Genomic DNA, 17,060 nt, shown 5'->3' on the forward strand with positions numbered 1-17,060 from the left:
TGATTATCAACAAATGAATGTTGTCACTAATATTCTCAGTGTGAGATGTCCTATAGACAATGTTATAGCAATTTCGAATTTAAAATATTTCTGAAGTAAACATCAAAATAAAAGTTGACTGTTCTGTATCTACAGTACACACCTTAGGGGCAGTAGAGGGTAATATAGGTAATCACAATTGGAAAACAGCTGTTTCTCTCCCAGTTGTTAATTGAAACATCTCCAGTCCCTTATGTAGACAGCTTAATATACAGAAACTACTTTCAGCAATGGAAGAGATAGTCTGTTCAGTGACCACTTCATGAGTATACCTCAGAACATGTTGACCTCCACATGACTGAGTTACTCTGACAGACACTGTTGCACCAATACCCCATTGAGCAATTTGCTAAATCTACAAATTACAAGTATTTTACGGCAGAGTGATTTGAAAATAACTTTATTGTTCATAAGAAATAACTGTGAAAAGAACAGGACATTACACTGCTTGCATTCTGTTTCTCACTTCCAACTCATAAGGTTTGCACAGCTGAATCTTCTGCAGGAATCAGCCTGTATACATACCGTGTAGCTATGTATCTCTAAATGCCACATGGAGTATTATGGATATAGATTTGCTGTAGAGGTAATAAATGTTCTAACATTAAAGAGCAGTTATATTTGTAATACCTAACAGTTACTCGTGCATTCTTTTGACAAACCTGAAAAACTGTGCAGTGAGAACACAAGCTTCCACATAATGGAAAGAGAGAACATTTTCTTTTTCATTTTTCTTCTGCCATAATTTAAAATAGTCAAAAACAAAGCCCATTTCCATAAGTAACAGTAGAATTTAACTGAAGACAAGCCTCAGCATACAATATATCCACTTCATCCACTGCTTCCTCAACATGTTTCTATTAGTTGGGCAGAAGCACTACCACAGAGTCCTTCCGAGTGATTAAGAACTTTAAATATCAAACGCCAGCTAACCTTATGTCGAGAAAAACAGCGGCTTTGCAACATAGTCACAGTTTTATTAAAGAAAGCCTACTCAAAAAATGTAAAAAAAAAAACAAATTAAAGCACTTATTTATATATGGACACTTGACAAATTCAAGCTTTTTTTAAATTTCTATCTGTCATCGGACCAATTCAAGCATAGCTGCAGCACAGCTTTCCTTAGTGCCCGAGAAGCCCAGTGCCTGCAGAGAGAGACACATTAGTATTAGTAGTAGACTCAGTCAGAACTATAAACATCAAACTTTCTACCAAAGAACACTAACAAAACAGACAAAAACTCAATATTTAAAACTCTATTTGAACAATGAAATTATCTAAAAAAGAACAACAGTCTGGTCAAGCATTTGGTCAACTTTCACTGTTGTCTAATCTCAGCTATACGGACACAGTTCAGTCACTAACCAAAAAGTATTTATCTTCCAAAACCAAGCCTTAAAAGTAAGGTTGAATCCACAACTTCACAAAAATACATTTAAGCATGAACTGGAAATAACAAAGTTAGGCTAAAGCTGTAGCGCTCATTAGTTTCTGGAGTTCCGTCTCTCTGTGTCATGGTTCCACACCTCTGATTGGCTGCCCACATCTCATGTGTTTCAGAAATTCAAATAGAATAATGAAGTGAATTTAGTCTCAGTTACTCTCAGATTTAATGCATCAGTGTAGATAATTCAGAGGTGTTGACTTCCTACATGATGCAGAAAAAACAGTATGCTCACCTTTAAATCCCTCTTCAGGCATCCTCACTGAATGACAGAAATGACTCCATATAAGTACAGCATTATCATGATTTGTCTTTTTTAAAATCAAGGTTAATGTAACAGCTGTAGCAGAGGGGAAGAAAATGCCGCTTACCCTGATAGACATCATCCATTGCAGCATAGTCTGCTATTGGCTCATCAGCCTGAAGGAAACATTGGGATGAATATTTTAGATTATAAAAAAAATGCATGTAAATCACCACATTAAAGCTACAGTGGTTAAGATCTCTATGTAAAGGTCAAGCCAGCAGGAAATCACAGTTGGATTTACCTTTAGACAGATGATGCTCTCTGGAATGACGCCCAGACTGCCCAGTGTGGCCGTGTCGTCTGTCAGACTCTTTCCATCGATGGACAGGTTCTGGTCAAAGGGAGCCACGGAGAAGGCGTGCATGATCTACAGGGTCACAGACAGGAAAGTTAGCTTTGTGTCCCTGTAACTATTACATGCAGCACTTTATCCAGACACCCGGAGCCTGACCTGTATTTTCAGCTCTTTCAGAGTCTGATTGGCTGAAACAATGAGTGCTTTCTCTCCTCTGAGTTTCCTGTGCCGGGTGCTCCTCCTGATTCCACCTAGTTTGGTCGCGTTGGTCACAGGAGCAGCAGCTGCTGACGCTGCGCCGCCGTCACACAGCTTCAGCCGCTTCGCACCGTCTTGTGACTGAAAGAAAGAAAGAAAGTAAAATGGTTATTAGCTACTGTGGATGACAACATACAATACTGCTACTCCTCATCTTTGACAATGACAAAAAGAAACCTTACTGTCAAGTTACAGATAAAATCAATAATGACTGGACATCTAGATAATTTTGTTCTACTGCCACTTTTATTAGTACTACTGCTTTTACTGTTTATTTGTATTCCTACTGTTAACTGACATCGCAATTGTTTTTGTTTTTTACCAAAGGAATCTAGAAATTGTAGTGAGAGAGAAAAAATAATGCCTGCAGTGAAAGAGCAACAAAGACAGATGGAGAAAACTGACGATCGATTTTACCTTAAAATAACATCTTCAAAATCATTGTGATGCTTCACTGACTTGTAATAGAGAGAATGATGCCTCCACAACCCAGGCAGGTTTCCTTGCGGTGTGTAACTTAGGTTGAGCAGATACGATATCCCACAAGAAGTGCTTAACGCTTCACAGCACAATGTCAAGAACCAGCAACTATGGGTCTTCAGCTAGCTTCGGCTAGCTTGCTTATTTTTAGTTTCTTTATCACGCCCTCAATAGATTTTGTATTTGTCGTTTTCTGTACATGAGCTGTTAGTGTCCAGTACCCTTCACTGCTTGGACTGAGAGTCCAACAGAATTTAATGTCCTGTAAACACCACATGTGACTGCAGAGGGCGCAGCTGCTGCTAAGCAGAACTTAGATAGTGTTGCTTTAAGTTGTACTTCTAAACAATAACGTAAACAAAGGAAATTAACCAGAAGAGTAAAGGAGAACACAACCAGTCATGTGATATTATCAAACCCAATCACAGACAATCATGTGGTGAAGTCTCCCTGAACAGTGGCGAGTGTCTGGGTCTGATTTTCTTTACACAGTATTTGGCAGCTTTAGCTACTTGCTGTAGTGCTCCTGTTACAGTTGCTGGTTGCAGTCAGTGGATATCGTAGGTGTGGTGCCGACTTTCAGTTTACTGTTGTAGCATGGTGAGCTGACCTGGCTGAAGTCTGGGTCTTTCTCTCCATCCACCTTTGGGTGTTCTTCTTTCTCCTCCTCTGCCTCAGAGCTACTGGCGTTCATCTCTGGAGCCGCCTCCTTTATCATCTACACCAACAACGTGAAAACACAAAGTTACAGACTGCACCAAAGCCTGTGGACCTGATTTCAGACATTATGTGACAAAATACACTTGTCACTGTTTTGTTAATGTAACACGTCTTTTCTGTCACACCCTCTTGTCTTCGATGACTTTGCGGATGTAGATGGTTGCTTGGGTGTACTCTCTGAGGTCCCTCTGCTGCTGGAAGAGGAAGCTCTCTCTGCACTCCCAACACAGATCTGAACACAAACACACACGTCAATATTAAATCAATCAAGGCCATTAAGGAGCCAAAACAGGCCAACACCACACTGCCCAACATGTGGAGCATCAAACTGTATGAGTTTTAAAAGGGTTAACCATTTCTGATAACTCTGCAGTCTTACCAGGCTGGGTGGTGTACTGGGTGGTGGGACCACTGGTTGTGGTCTGTTTGAAGCAGTGGATGGAGATTGGCTGGTCCACGATGAAGAGTCTGCTGATCACTTCCCATTCGTTGGGCCAGAGCAGAGCTATACTGTGCAGGACAAACGGCACAACATGAGACCACAGCAGTAATACTTCACATATGTTCATTTTATTCATGGGAACTTAAAGTTTCTCTGTGGAGCTCTGACCTCTTGTAACCCTATGGAGCTGTTTTTCTATGACTGGGGCCCTAATTTGTTTATCTCACACATACACACAATGTGCATATCTGTGTGTGTGCATATCGGTGTGTGTACGAGTGTGTGTGTGTGTGTGTGTGTGTGTGTGTGTGTGAGAAACGATACACATCCCTGCCAATGGTTTGAAACTATTCCAGTGATGAAGATATTACACATGGATATGATAAATTATTTAAACTAAATTTAAAAAGTGAGTAACACTGACTTTATTTTGTATTTGTTTTTAAATTGGGATAAAATGTCCAGAAAACAAAGTTCATCAGCTACGCTCCTCAGGGTGGAAGCTTTTTAATGTACTGTGGGTTTTCACAGATTTGGGGAAAAGTGCAGAGTTCAAGTGGAAACTTTTTTAATTATGCACCTTGGACATGGAATAATCTGCAGAAAGACCTAAAATTAGATACATTTATATATTTTATTTTCATCTCAAATGGGACTTCCTGGTAAAAAAAGGAAAATAAATAAGCAGAACTCACTGTTGTGCGTCTCCACTGATCAGGGAGTCGTAGGTGAACATGAAACCTCCATGGGGGCAAAGCAGCAGAGTGTTGCCCACATTAGACACTGGAGAGGATTTTGTCGGCCTCCTGGAAAACACACACAGAATGAAAAAAAACATGCAATTTCACTGAAAGTCATGTTCAACATGATTAGGTACTGGTCACTTCAGAAATGCAAGAGTCAACTTTTATTTAAACTACATCAATTACAATCAGTTTTAGTCAATGACACACATCTGAAAATCAAGCCAAACTCTTTTATATAAAGGCTTCCCCTGTTCTCACTAGGACATTTCTGGACAGAGATGCACAAAACATTGGAAGGCATATTAAATACAAACTACCAGCCCCCCCGACTTCTACTACTTTGTAACTAGTAGTTTGTAACTGTAGCTATTTCTCTGTAATTGGTGAAATGTTCTCAATTATCCTCTAAATAAAGGATTGCAAAAAAAAAAAGGAAACAAACGTACCTGATGAATTTTCTCCACTCGTCCACAAAAAACAGAGGGACTATGTAAAGTACATCTGTGCCCTGGAGAAGACAACCAGAGAAGATATACTGTATTCAGCCCAATCAGTGTGTTACTATCTGTCTCTCACACGCACACACACACACACACACACACACACACACACACACACACACACACACACACACACACACACACACACACACACACACACACACACACACACACACACACACACACACACACACACACACACACACGAAAGTTTGGTGTTTGGCTTCATGTCTACCTGAGGCCACTTGGTGAGTGTCGGCCGATTCTTCTCATGGAAGAGGTTGAGCAGCTGGTTCTTCTGGTCCAGGGCCATCATCTTACTGACTGCCTCATTGTCCTTTTCCTCCTGCTCCAACGTCTGGACACACAAGGGGGATCAGTATTATCCCACAACCTCCCCAGTGGTTGACTGTATGTCGACATATCCACCAGCTGTGGATACCATGTCAATTTATAAGAGCCTGTTGTAGCTAACCTCCTCAAAAAAGACAGGTAAAGGGGGTAACACAGGTGGTGGAGATTGTTGATGGTGAAGACAACATGAAACTAGTTTCAAGAGTCTCCGAGATTTTCAATGACACACGTCTAACAAATCTCCACTGGTCAGTCACTAGAAACTCCTGTTGTTGGTCTGCATCACATAGTGAATCAGGAAGCTAAAAACCATCACTAGCTGTGTTTCGAACTAAAAGGTTCCTGTGGCCCATTGTTGTCTGCATTTCCACCGCGTCGTAAGTCCTGGGAAGATTATGCAAAATTATTACCTGACATTACATTATTCACAGCACTTTGAGAACATAACATGAACAACAGTACGGGACAAAATAATGCGTCCAGTATATATTCAATACAGGACGCAGCATTTTGTTTTCAAATACGAGACGATCCCGTATCATACGTGATGGGTGGCAACCTCAGCCACTCCGGCTGTTGGGGTCCTTTACTTTTTTGAAGTCATGTTTCAGTTTTTTTACCTTCTCCTGGACCTGTTTTGCGGTGTGGGGAACATGTTTTCTCACTTGGTGCTCGCTCGCTCGCTGTGGAGTACTCGACCAGTCAGAAGTGTTCAGCACTGCAGACCACACCCCCCAAATTTCCTGAACCTTTGGAAAGTACTACCCCCCGACGAGGTACCTTTTTGGGAGTCGATCAATTACCCAGGTATTAAATTTAGACCCAGGTTCCTCAGTGGGAAACACGCCTACTGTGAACTGTTGTGATGGTCTGAGCTATAAATCAGCTGCACCAGAGGCACCAACAGCAGGGACAGCAGCACTGTGCATAACTCCTCCTATAAATGAGAGATGAAAGTGAGGGGTCAGTTTCCTCAACCACTGGATGGTCCATCAGTGTCCACTCACCAGACACTGCTGACAGGGTTCTTGGTTCTGGGTAAATTCTGGGGCTTTGGAGAAGTACGCCCTCAGCTTGATCCAGACTTCAGAGGACACCAGCTTCCGTTCAGTCTCCAGAATACTCAGACCCCCTGCAGCAGAAACACACAAACACGCATCAAAGATTAAACTATGGCTATGTAACAGATATGGTAACAATTAACATTTTTTGTTTAATTGTACAATGTCTTTGTCAGGGTTCCCACACTCCTTAAACATCAAATACAAGGAGACAGACATAATCCCAAAAGACATAATTTAAGACACAGATCAAGGTTAATTACTGTTACACCACTAAGATTTTTATGATGACAACTAGCAGTTTCACAGCAGGTCACAGACGACAGTTTGAAAGAAAGAGGCTTGAATGTTGTGAACACTTCTTCACTGTGCTGTGTCACAGCACCATCACTGGCACATCACTGGCAGAATGCGGGCTCAAGTTGAGCAATAAAGACAAAAGCTCATTGTGAGTTAAAGAGCATAGAGGTGGCAGGAGACAGCAAATTATTTATACCCTATTTACTAACGTTAAGTAAGAAAAATATAGCAAATTAACTTCAAATTTTATTTATAATCCAAGCACTTTCAGTGATACATGTCTTTTTCAAAAACAACTTTCAAGGCCTTGATTTCTTTTCCTTAAAGGTTTTCAAGGACCTGGGGGAACCCTGAATTGTTAAAGATGCTGATAAGGAGAAGGTACCGTGACTGCAGACAATGTCTTCATTGAAAGTCTTCATCTCGTCCTCCGTGCCCTCTGACAGCTCCGGGCCGAACTCTTCAAACAAACAGTTCACCAAGAACATTAACACTCAGGAGTTCATGAAAGCTTTAATACCAAAATACAACAACATCAAAAAGACTGATTCAGTGGAGCATGATGTGAATCAGCCAGTGTCTCAGTGTCCTTAACAATATGACAGATATACACTCACTGAGCACTTACGAACAGCTGTACACCTGCTCATTCATGCAATTATCCAACCAGCCAATCATATGGCACCAGTGTGATACATAAGATCCTGCATGTACAACACTGCAAGGGATCCACATTATCATCCTGACTTTAAAACTGCAGTTGACTGATGCTTGCTGTAGATGCTATACCAGCGAATCACAGGTCTTAATGGCTAATCTAATTAATCTAGTGATTATTTTCATTATCATAAAGTATTGGTCAATTATTTAATTATTTATTCAATTATTTAAAATGACCAATGCCTATTTTAAGTTTTTTGATGTTTCTTTTATGACAAACATCACCACAGCCGAGTTTATTCAGTTTACAATGATGTAATAACGAGTAAATCGCTTGTAGATGGTCTAGCAGAAATTGTACATTTCCAGTTTGGTGAATGGATCAGAACCACAGGAGCCTTCATCGATTAACAGACACAGGAAGAGAAAACTAACCACATCCAGTCCACCTACCTTTGCTGTTGTTGATGTGCGGCCCTTCTCCGTTGGTCTGACCATTACTGTGTTTGGTTTCATGTTCGTCCTCCTCCAGCTGTTCCAAAGCCAACTGCCTCCAGCTGCGCAGAGAAGCTTTGCCCACCCAGTAGCCCTCACCGCTGAGACAAACGCACACAGGTATAAATACCCATGAGTACATTAGAGTGTAACTTCTTATCACCCCCCCGAGGAGTTGCATTGGTTCTCAAATACCAATAATTCACATCTACTGTTTCTCCGTGCTGTATCATTAATTACTATTGGCAGCTGCAACACCACATGACAATGGAATCATTAGAATATCATTTGATCTAAACTTGATTTTATGCACAACACAACAGTCCATTGACCTGACGGTTATCCTGAGTGTAGATACCTGAGTGTGCGCTTAACCAGGTTGGAGACCTCCTTGTAGTCTTCATTGAGCTGGTTCTTCAGCCGCAGCACTCTGCACCGCTGGCCCACACACTCCCTACACAGAGAGGAGTCTGAACAAACACACACAGCTGTCATATGTAAACATGTAGGAGACTAATAGTGTGGTTGTAGGAGCAGTTAGGATTAGAGACATTTCTAGAGAGGGTGAGATCTGCTTCAGGCTTCTCATGTAACTGCAGCCAAGTGTTTCTAATTATAAATTAAGAAATGTGACTGCAATTAGATTTTTTCTTGACAGTTGCTCGTCTGATTGACTTAAAACATCATGAGTGCACTTCTGAGGACCAGAGGGAGTGGGGTGCCAACTGTGAAGTTTTTTGGATTCTGAGCAGTTCTTGAAAAAGCTTCAAACTTCACTTTTCTTCATTCTTGACATGAAGAAAAAGGTGTAATGACATTATGAGGGTAGAGCAGCACCTGCACAACTTACAGCGTGCACATGCCAGGGTTTGTTTTCAATGTGTAACATTGTATTTACTGCGCTTTTCACTCACAAACCATACATGCATGGATCCAAGGTCACAATTTACAACTCCGAGGGCACGGACTATGAATCTAACACCATGGCTTATAAACCATGTGCACAGATTTCTAAAACCAGAGAACATTTACACATGGATCTTTGTTTTGATACCTACTTCTATGTACCTACTGAATTAGAAGCACTGAAACTGTGTTTCGCTGAAGCCTATGATCTGAGAAGAGACCACGCCCTTTCTAAGACTTACCGTCCAGTCTTGGTCCTCCACCATAACGCTCGTAGAGGAGCTGAGCAGCTTGCAAGGAAACCCTCTTGGACTCTCCCACCTTGTCTGGGTGCAGTTTGCCGTGAGAACACAGGAAGAGGGAGTTGTCGATTTCTTTTGTGGCAGTGGAGTCGTCCAGCCACTTCTTCAGCCATTCCAGGGGGATGAACTCATAAGGCTCGCCTGAAGAGAGGAAGCAGAGACACACATGACCTCTGTTTGTGATTCCTCAAATTAAGGCTTCCCCCCATGATTAACAACTGACTCATACCCATGTAAAATGCATGTTAAGTATGGGAATTCCATGGAATCAAACACAACTACTAATTTCCAATTAACTGGAAGCTGTTAATATCATCAAAATACAACATTTGCATTTCAGTTCAATAGAGTGCTTTGGAGAATGAGCAGTATTACTGAAAGCAATGGAACTGTTGTACAAGTTAATCAACATCCCCCATTACTTTCACCGCCCCTTTAATACACTTTCTATATTTGTCTTTAGTGTTTCTGTTACGACTGGACTGTGGGTGATCAGGACATTTTTTTACTGACCGTCTTTTGTGGGTAAAAGCTCGTAGAGTTCCTTCACCTCCTCGTGCTTGGCCTTGCCCTTATCCACACTCTGTTTTCGCATGTCTGCCATTTCACTACACCACTCCTCAAATTTATGATTGTCTTGGTCCACCAGCCTCTGAAGGAAAGCTGAAAGGAAGGAGCCAGGACAGAGATGAAAGAAACCATTAGACAAAGGAACACAGAACAGATGGTAGGCAGGGCTGGAAGATAAATTGAACTATTTTAACTGGTTTAAATTTCCTTTAATATGATGTTTAAAATGTCTACATCATGACAATCCAGTTATTACAATTTAACAAAAAGTGACATAGATGACAGCTGGCTACATTAGTTGCTGTTGTGACTCCAGCGCCCTGACTTCAGGTGGTTTGCTGCCTCTCACAATCTTTTTTTTTTTTTTTTTTTAAGTATATTTTTTTGGGGCTTTTTATGCCTTTATTTGACAGGACAGTAGAGAGACAGGAAATGGGGAGGCAGAGAGGGGGAATGACATCTGATGCGGGACTCGAACCGGGGCCGTATGCGGCGAGGACTGTAGCCTCTACACACGGGGCGTATGCTTAGACCACTACGCCACATGACGCCCCTGCCTCTCACAATCTTGTTGTGAATTTAATTCTTGCATCTTCTGGGCACTAACCTATGCTCTTGGTTTGTTTTTGGTATCAAGGTATGAAAAGTGCAGAGATTTCATTTTGTTTGTCTGTCCCTGCCTGACTATTAGGATGGAGAAACAGTGTTCTCCAACTGTATGGGATAACCTGTATTTTCTAATGATGACAGCTTTGCAAGTGCTTCAGGCCTTTTGTTATTCTTGCTCAACTGTAATGCACACTAATAACAAATATGGGGGATGTTTCAAACATGATTTAGTCTTGCAGGTAAAAAAAAAATCTTTAAAAATTGTGAATTGGCCCAAAGCTTGATTAAAAACAATCTAGATTTTATTTTTTGGCCACATAGCGAAGCCTTCACAGTAAGTTGTATTTTTATGATTAAAGCCTGTTTCTCGAGGTTTGCTCTAATCCCATAATGCAAACAAAAAGGAATGGTGTGGGTCAAGGAATAATGATACAACACAAACAGAAATTAGTTGAACTTCCACTACTCACCAGGCACCTCGACATTGGTCCTGGAGGGATCTGAGCTCTCCTCTTCTTGGACCTTATACACCAGCATGTAGGCATTTCTGGAGCAGTGGTAGCCCTTACTGCACTTTGGCTTCCGTGTCTGGGACTTCACTGTCTCAGCTACAGAAGAAGGAAGAGCAACAACTTTGAGAAATTGTGTACATTTACAGACACTCAGGTCTCTTTATTTTAACGTAAGCACCATCACCATGGCAACAAACAAACTTATTTACTGCAGCTGTAAAACTCAGTTCCATTACATATAATACTGGATAGTAATAACAATAAGACTTTTGCCAACAACTTAACAACAGAAAAGTATCCACGGATTTCAAGAAGGTGGAGCTACTCACCGATGTCCTCCTCAATACCAAGCTGCAGCTTCTTTCCTTCCATCTTCTCGATTTCCTCATCGTTGAATTTGTACCAGTCTCCAGTACGAGCATCCTTCACATGGGCGATGTAGTGGCCCGAGTAGGCGCTGATGCCCCGATGGATCAGCACCGCACTCAGTTCATAAACACACTTCTGGTCTGGAAAAACAGTCAGTCCACACATGTATCAATATCAGCAGATTTACTTTTTAAAGAGGCATCAAAAAAAAACATGTCAGATTTAAGAACTTCTCTTACCCTGAGGACTATGGAAAATGTCATTATAGCTTTCTGAATGAAATGATTTGGTTTTCTAAATTAAGGGATGAGAAGAGTACTTTATGTATTTAGTTTCTTCTGTGTATCTGACTCATGCCAGTGTGCAGAGAGTGTGTGTGTCATGGAGATCCATTCTGCTAATACCTGGTTTTCCTTCCAGGAAAGGCCCCATGTCCAGCTGCTCTGGAAAACTGATAAAAGTGTTCAGCTTCTTCTTGTGGCCCGTTTGTCTGAAGAAGAAGACACAGTTCACTAAAATCTGTACACACCTGTTCCCTCAGTAGTTTATGTAGTACTTGAAAAAATCCAGCAAAATAAACTGGTGTTAGAAGCTTAACTGGTAATTCAATAAGAGAAAATACTGTCCCAAAGCAACACAGTGTTTGTACACAATGGACTCTAAAACGATGGCTGACCTGTCAAAGACAAAGCGCATGAGCTGCAGGTTGAGGGTTGGAGGAAGGCTGTGCAGTTTTATCCTTCGGGTGGCGTTCTGTTTACTCTGACAGCTCTCACAGAAGTAGCGGTTCTCCCCATCTAGCTTCTCCTCCTGCACGGTGGAGAGAGACAAACACACGTCAAGACATTTCCAAAGGTAGTGATTAAACTTTGCCAAACACACACACACACACACAACACAGTCTAATTCTAATTCAAACTGGAAAGCTAGAAAAAAATTGAGAACTGAGTTCACAATTTTCTCCCATAATTCCTTGGGACAAAGCAATATGATCATATGGTACACTGCTCATATGCATCGACAGCTCATATACAACAGCATGAAATGCAAAATTCAAGAATAACCAACTACCAACTACCAACACTGCTTTCACAATGTTGTTATGCAAATGTATTTTCTACCTCTCAACTGCAGCAGGTGAGAGTCTGCTTCAGTTTCACTGTTCATGATACAGTCATTACTGATTAAACAAGGTGTGTATAACTTCAGAGCAGGTAGCACGAAGAAGAGTGTTTTTGTCAGAGATGGGGACATGCAGTATACATTTTTTTGTGCTTCCTCAACATCTGACATATTTTTATTGTTTCTAAAAAGAATTTTCTTTCACTGTATTGTAATCTGTTGTCTCTCACACATGTTAAGTTTACACCAGGTTTTACACCAGCGTCCTGCCCCTCTCTTCCCTGTGCACCGGGCCACGAGAGATTATGCACACTGGTTAGAGAGAAATGAACTAATGCAATGCATCTACTCACTAATGTAAACAAGGTATAACGGTCATCACATAACATAAAGGTCCTGAAGAGAGATCCTATTTTGATTAATTGTGCAGCTCTGCTGATGCAAATAACTTTTTAGCAAAATCATTCACTCTTTATGTATATTCATATTAACATTTTACATTATTATATGTCCGCTTTCTACACAGACACTGACACAAGTTCTATGTGTGTGTGGATTCATGTTTCATACGTCCTACTTTTTCATTTGCTGTTCTATTAAATGTTGACACATTTGACATTTCACAACATAAACATCCCAAATATGATTTACTGTAGTAGCTATAAAGACATTCAGTGCGGTGGTGAATGACAGTTACCTTCAGGAACTCTGTGACGCATTCAGTGAGGTTCTTGTGGCCCTGGATGTTCAGCTCCAGCTCGTAGAATCGGGAAGGCAAAGCAGATGATCGTCCACACTGGTTACAGCTGGAGAAGAGTGAGACCAAGAAACAGGTTCTATCACAGCACAAAAGAAAACAGCTTTTCGTATCTTCTAAAAGTATTTTGTCAATGGAGTCGTTTTAGCAGCACTGATGAGTTTTCAAATGCAATCCCAATCTGAATGATTTCAATGTGATACATGTGTACAGCTTAACACTAAAAACCATTCCCACTGTTCTTGTAAAAACCAAGTCCGCAAAAACCACAGCTGTGTGCAGCTGCATGACTTTGGTTCCAATCCAAACAATGACTAATAAAAACATGACCTTTACATTCAGGTCTTATATAAATGCCTGGTATCCACCTTCCACCATTAACATGACGACAGCAAGGATTCCATCTCCCTCAAGAATGTCAAATAAATGGCTTTTAAACCTACTCTCACCTGTGACTGGCACAACATCTGATAAAGCATGACCTTTTAAAAATGTCCATAAGAAAGAGAAACAACACATCTCTCTGCTACAAGAAAACGTCGGCTCTGCAAAAGCTTGTGTTCCACATTACTGCATTCTCTGACATGACTAAGTCAGTTTTATGTCTAAAAGAAACTTGTAACTTCATCTATCCAAAGAATCATTTACTTATTTTTGTCTGAAAACAGAAATTCTAACCAATACAGCTGCCACAGGTCAGGTCATGGGCCTAAAGGATAGAAGAGTTTTGACATAGATCCACATTGGATGGGACTTCACTGACAAAAAAAAACAACAGAAAAAACAGAAAGCTCTGAAACCTACTTCAACACTTAATGACAGCGCAGTTCACAAAATACAAACAGGGAGATTTTGAGAAGTTTGAATGTCTACCACTTTGGCATATGACACTTTTTCACTTCAGTCCAAACTTGTGTCAGGTTTAAGTGCTGAGAGATCTTACACAGTAACGTAGGAGAACTGTCCACAGAACTGCCGCTGGATGACGTTCTGCAGGTTGGGGTTCTTTTGCTTGGACAGTGTATCCTCCAATAGAGACAGGAAAAGCTTTGAAAACTCCTGGGCATCCTGAAAATGAGAGAGTTTGAATTCAGTGGTCTGAAAAGAAACCAAGTCTCCACAACCTAACAGAAACATTGGTCAAATTTCTAGGCATTACTTTGACTTCTGGAAACTTCTGATGGGTATGATTTTTCACTATTTACATACTGAAAATAGTCACCAGGAAACACCAGGAAAATGGAACACTCGTAAAATAAATATGCACAATCATCTTTCAAACTGTGATACTGGTAATTCTAAGTTAACGTTTCGATCATTTGTCGGGTTTCATGTCAGTACTTACCTGCTGCTGTCCTGTGTCCAGGCCCAGTGCTTTAACCAGCCCTGAAGGATCTATGTACTTTCTGTTGCTGTTCTGCAGGAGTGCAAATAGATACTGCAGATGCTCACAGATGGATTGAGGCTCGTACTCTGAAAAAGACAGAGACGTCTGTCTGAGAGGATGAAAATGAAAGGGTAAAAACCTGCAGAGCAATCAAAGTATGAGTTAACAGTCTGATGATGAATCAAGCTCGAACACTATCCAACATGTAAATGGAACTTTACCTTCTGTCAGATCATTTTAAACAACAATGGGAGATGATTTGAGATTTAATTAAAGATCAGCAACATGGCGATGGTGATGTTTACTCTTATTGATTCCAATCAGACAGTAATTATAGCCCCCCTTAAATTACCAGCTCAGATTTATTGGTTTACAAAATAAATGTAATCAAACAAACAAATCTGATGTAAACTGATGTTGATGATTCCTTTGGCTATAACACCCAGCTGTTTTGCTGGAGATCTGTATTCTCAGCCTGCTACTGCTACTGTAATTTGTGCAAAAATTCGAACAATCTTCTAAATGTTAATTTGGGTGATGTTACTCTAGCTGATGGGACAAGCACTACTTGAGGTGTATGCACAAAAAAAAGAAAATTCTTAACAAAATCTAGATAAAAACATGCAACTTAAACCAGAGAATAAAAAAACATAAAGAAGCTTCCTCAGTGTTTAGTTTTCAGTAGTACCAGACTCAACGTTGTGTTCCTGTGCTCGGGAATTGTGGCACTGATAGAGGCTCCTACGCAGCTCCAGGTTGTGGAACCACACTTGCAGGAATGTGTTGACGTAACACGTTGCACCCAGGTTGGTAAGACCAACAAATGTGTTCTGGAAGGGGGCAGAGACAGAGAGAGAGAGCGATAGGATCAACTGCCTCATTAGATATTCTTCCAGCTCGGGTCTGATGATAACCAGGGCTGTTCACCTACAATGGAGTGGTGATCAGAGAAAAATAAAGACAGGTGAGAAAACAATTTGCAGTATGTGCAGCTGATGCAATAAATACCTTGTCTCGACGCTCTGAATTTGGGTCATCGATATTGTGGAAAGCATTTTCATCTATCTCCCCCAGCCACGCCTGTTCACCAATACCCACAAGACAGTTGGGATTCCCTTTGCAGTTCCTCCTGGAAAAGGAAGTCATGATTTATCTCACTGGTCCACTAGCAACTTTACATCCAACTGCAACCCTCTCAGTTTAGTGGAAACAAAGCTAATGCCAAAATCAATCTATGAATCAATAATGTCCTGCATCCAAGGACACACTTCATTTGCCATTAGCCGTTTATATGCAGTTTATACGCAGTTAGAAGCCACAGAGCAAGATGAAGTTCAGTGACATCTCAGTTGTTGGAACTGGTCCTCACTGTGATGCCTCCAATCTTGTATATTAGGGCTATTTTGTGGTATGTTCAAGTGAAGAGTGGAGTGGATCATCGTGATCTGTCATACAAAGTCTACAGAGCAGCGCTACGAGCTATGAAAACTTGTGCACAAACAAGAAAACTAATCAGACTTTTGATACACATTAGCATCTCTCTGTGAAGCTGGCAGTTAGCCATTAAGCCCTCATCTTTAAAATCAAATATAACTTCTGCTACTGGTATATTCTACTGGCATACGTTAGCACAACAGAGGCATGTTGTTTAGAAATGTTAACATATTACCTGCAGGCTCCTCTCTTGCAGGCCGGGAGATTGACGCGATATGCTAGCTCGATATGCTCCTGTCCGATTTCTTCTGGTTTCACTGTATCCACCCAACGCCATGCCGCTTTCTCCAGCTGTATGCGGGGCGCCATAATCCTACGATGTAACGTTAACCACACAGTAGGATGTATAAGTCGAAAAAGAAAGAATGCGGTGGTCCAAGGTTAGGAAAACAGTTTCTATGGATGCTAACATAGCCAGCTAACATAAGCTAAATAAGTTCTTGCGGGTCATAGCTTACGAAGCAACCTCCCATTAGCTATGTGATGCTACTTAACCTAGCCAACTAACATTAGCTCAGTAGTTCCTTCACTACCCTATTCAACTCGAAATGTGAGCGTATGGCACCACATTTCAACAACACATAGAGCAGAGCAATAAAATACAATAAATCACGACAAACAGTATTTGCAAGGTAACGTCAGAAGTAAGGACTACCCCTGTGCTAACGTTAGCTAGCTAGCCAAAATATAGCTAGCCCGACCGGCAGTGTTAGCAAGTCATTTTCCCTTCACTTTCCATTTAACGCTACCTGAGGCTAACGTAACGAGTTTATTGTGTTAAGGTCAAATATTGTCGAACCTTTCATGCGTGCAGCTGCTTCACCAAAATATTTATGTATTTTCACATTTTATTCACGGTTTATTTTAGATTTAGCGCCCTTGCGTCAGTTTTTAAATATATTATTTCTCCGCTCAAAATCAACACGACGTC

The 17,060-nt window shown here is 40.9% G+C and overlaps 1 protein-coding gene across 3 annotated transcripts; it reads right to left on the bottom strand.

Annotated features, from left to right (window-relative positions):
• Positions 1-423: 423 nt before the first annotated feature.
• Positions 424-17,060, bottom strand: usp48 (ubiquitin specific peptidase 48). 3 transcript variants are annotated; one of them, XM_056403501.1, is made up of 28 exons: positions 16,929-17,060; positions 16,305-16,442; positions 15,644-15,764; positions 15,324-15,465; positions 14,594-14,721; positions 14,192-14,316; positions 13,189-13,297; positions 12,046-12,179; positions 11,774-11,859; positions 11,330-11,509; positions 10,959-11,096; positions 9,823-9,972; positions 9,250-9,450; positions 8,460-8,571; positions 8,060-8,202; positions 7,332-7,406; positions 6,593-6,717; positions 5,467-5,589; positions 5,178-5,239; positions 4,681-4,791; positions 3,923-4,053; positions 3,669-3,775; positions 3,434-3,541; positions 2,242-2,424; positions 2,032-2,157; positions 1,855-1,903; positions 1,719-1,745; positions 424-1,184 (listed from the first exon to the last, which is right to left on the bottom strand). In XM_056403501.1, the coding sequence occupies exons 2-28, from the start codon at positions 16,436-16,438 to the stop codon at positions 1,162-1,164; spliced, it is 3,153 nt and encodes a 1,050-aa protein (XP_056259476.1). In that variant the 5' UTR covers positions 16,439-16,442; positions 16,929-17,060; the 3' UTR covers positions 424-1,161. The 3 variants fall into 3 exon arrangements, 2 of the variants coding, with proteins under 2 accessions (XP_056259476.1, XP_056259485.1); XM_056403510.1 differs by lacking the exon at positions 16,929-17,060 and having other exon boundaries at positions 16,305-16,799; XR_008830282.1 differs by lacking the exons at positions 424-1,184; positions 1,719-1,745; positions 1,855-1,903; positions 2,032-2,157; positions 2,242-2,424 and having other exon boundaries at positions 3,509-3,541; positions 3,923-4,048.

This window comes from Seriola aureovittata, chromosome 2, assembly GCF_021018895.1.
Source record: "Seriola aureovittata isolate HTS-2021-v1 ecotype China chromosome 2, ASM2101889v1, whole genome shotgun sequence".
NCBI classification, from domain to species: domain Eukaryota; kingdom Metazoa; phylum Chordata; class Actinopteri; order Carangiformes; family Carangidae; genus Seriola; species Seriola aureovittata.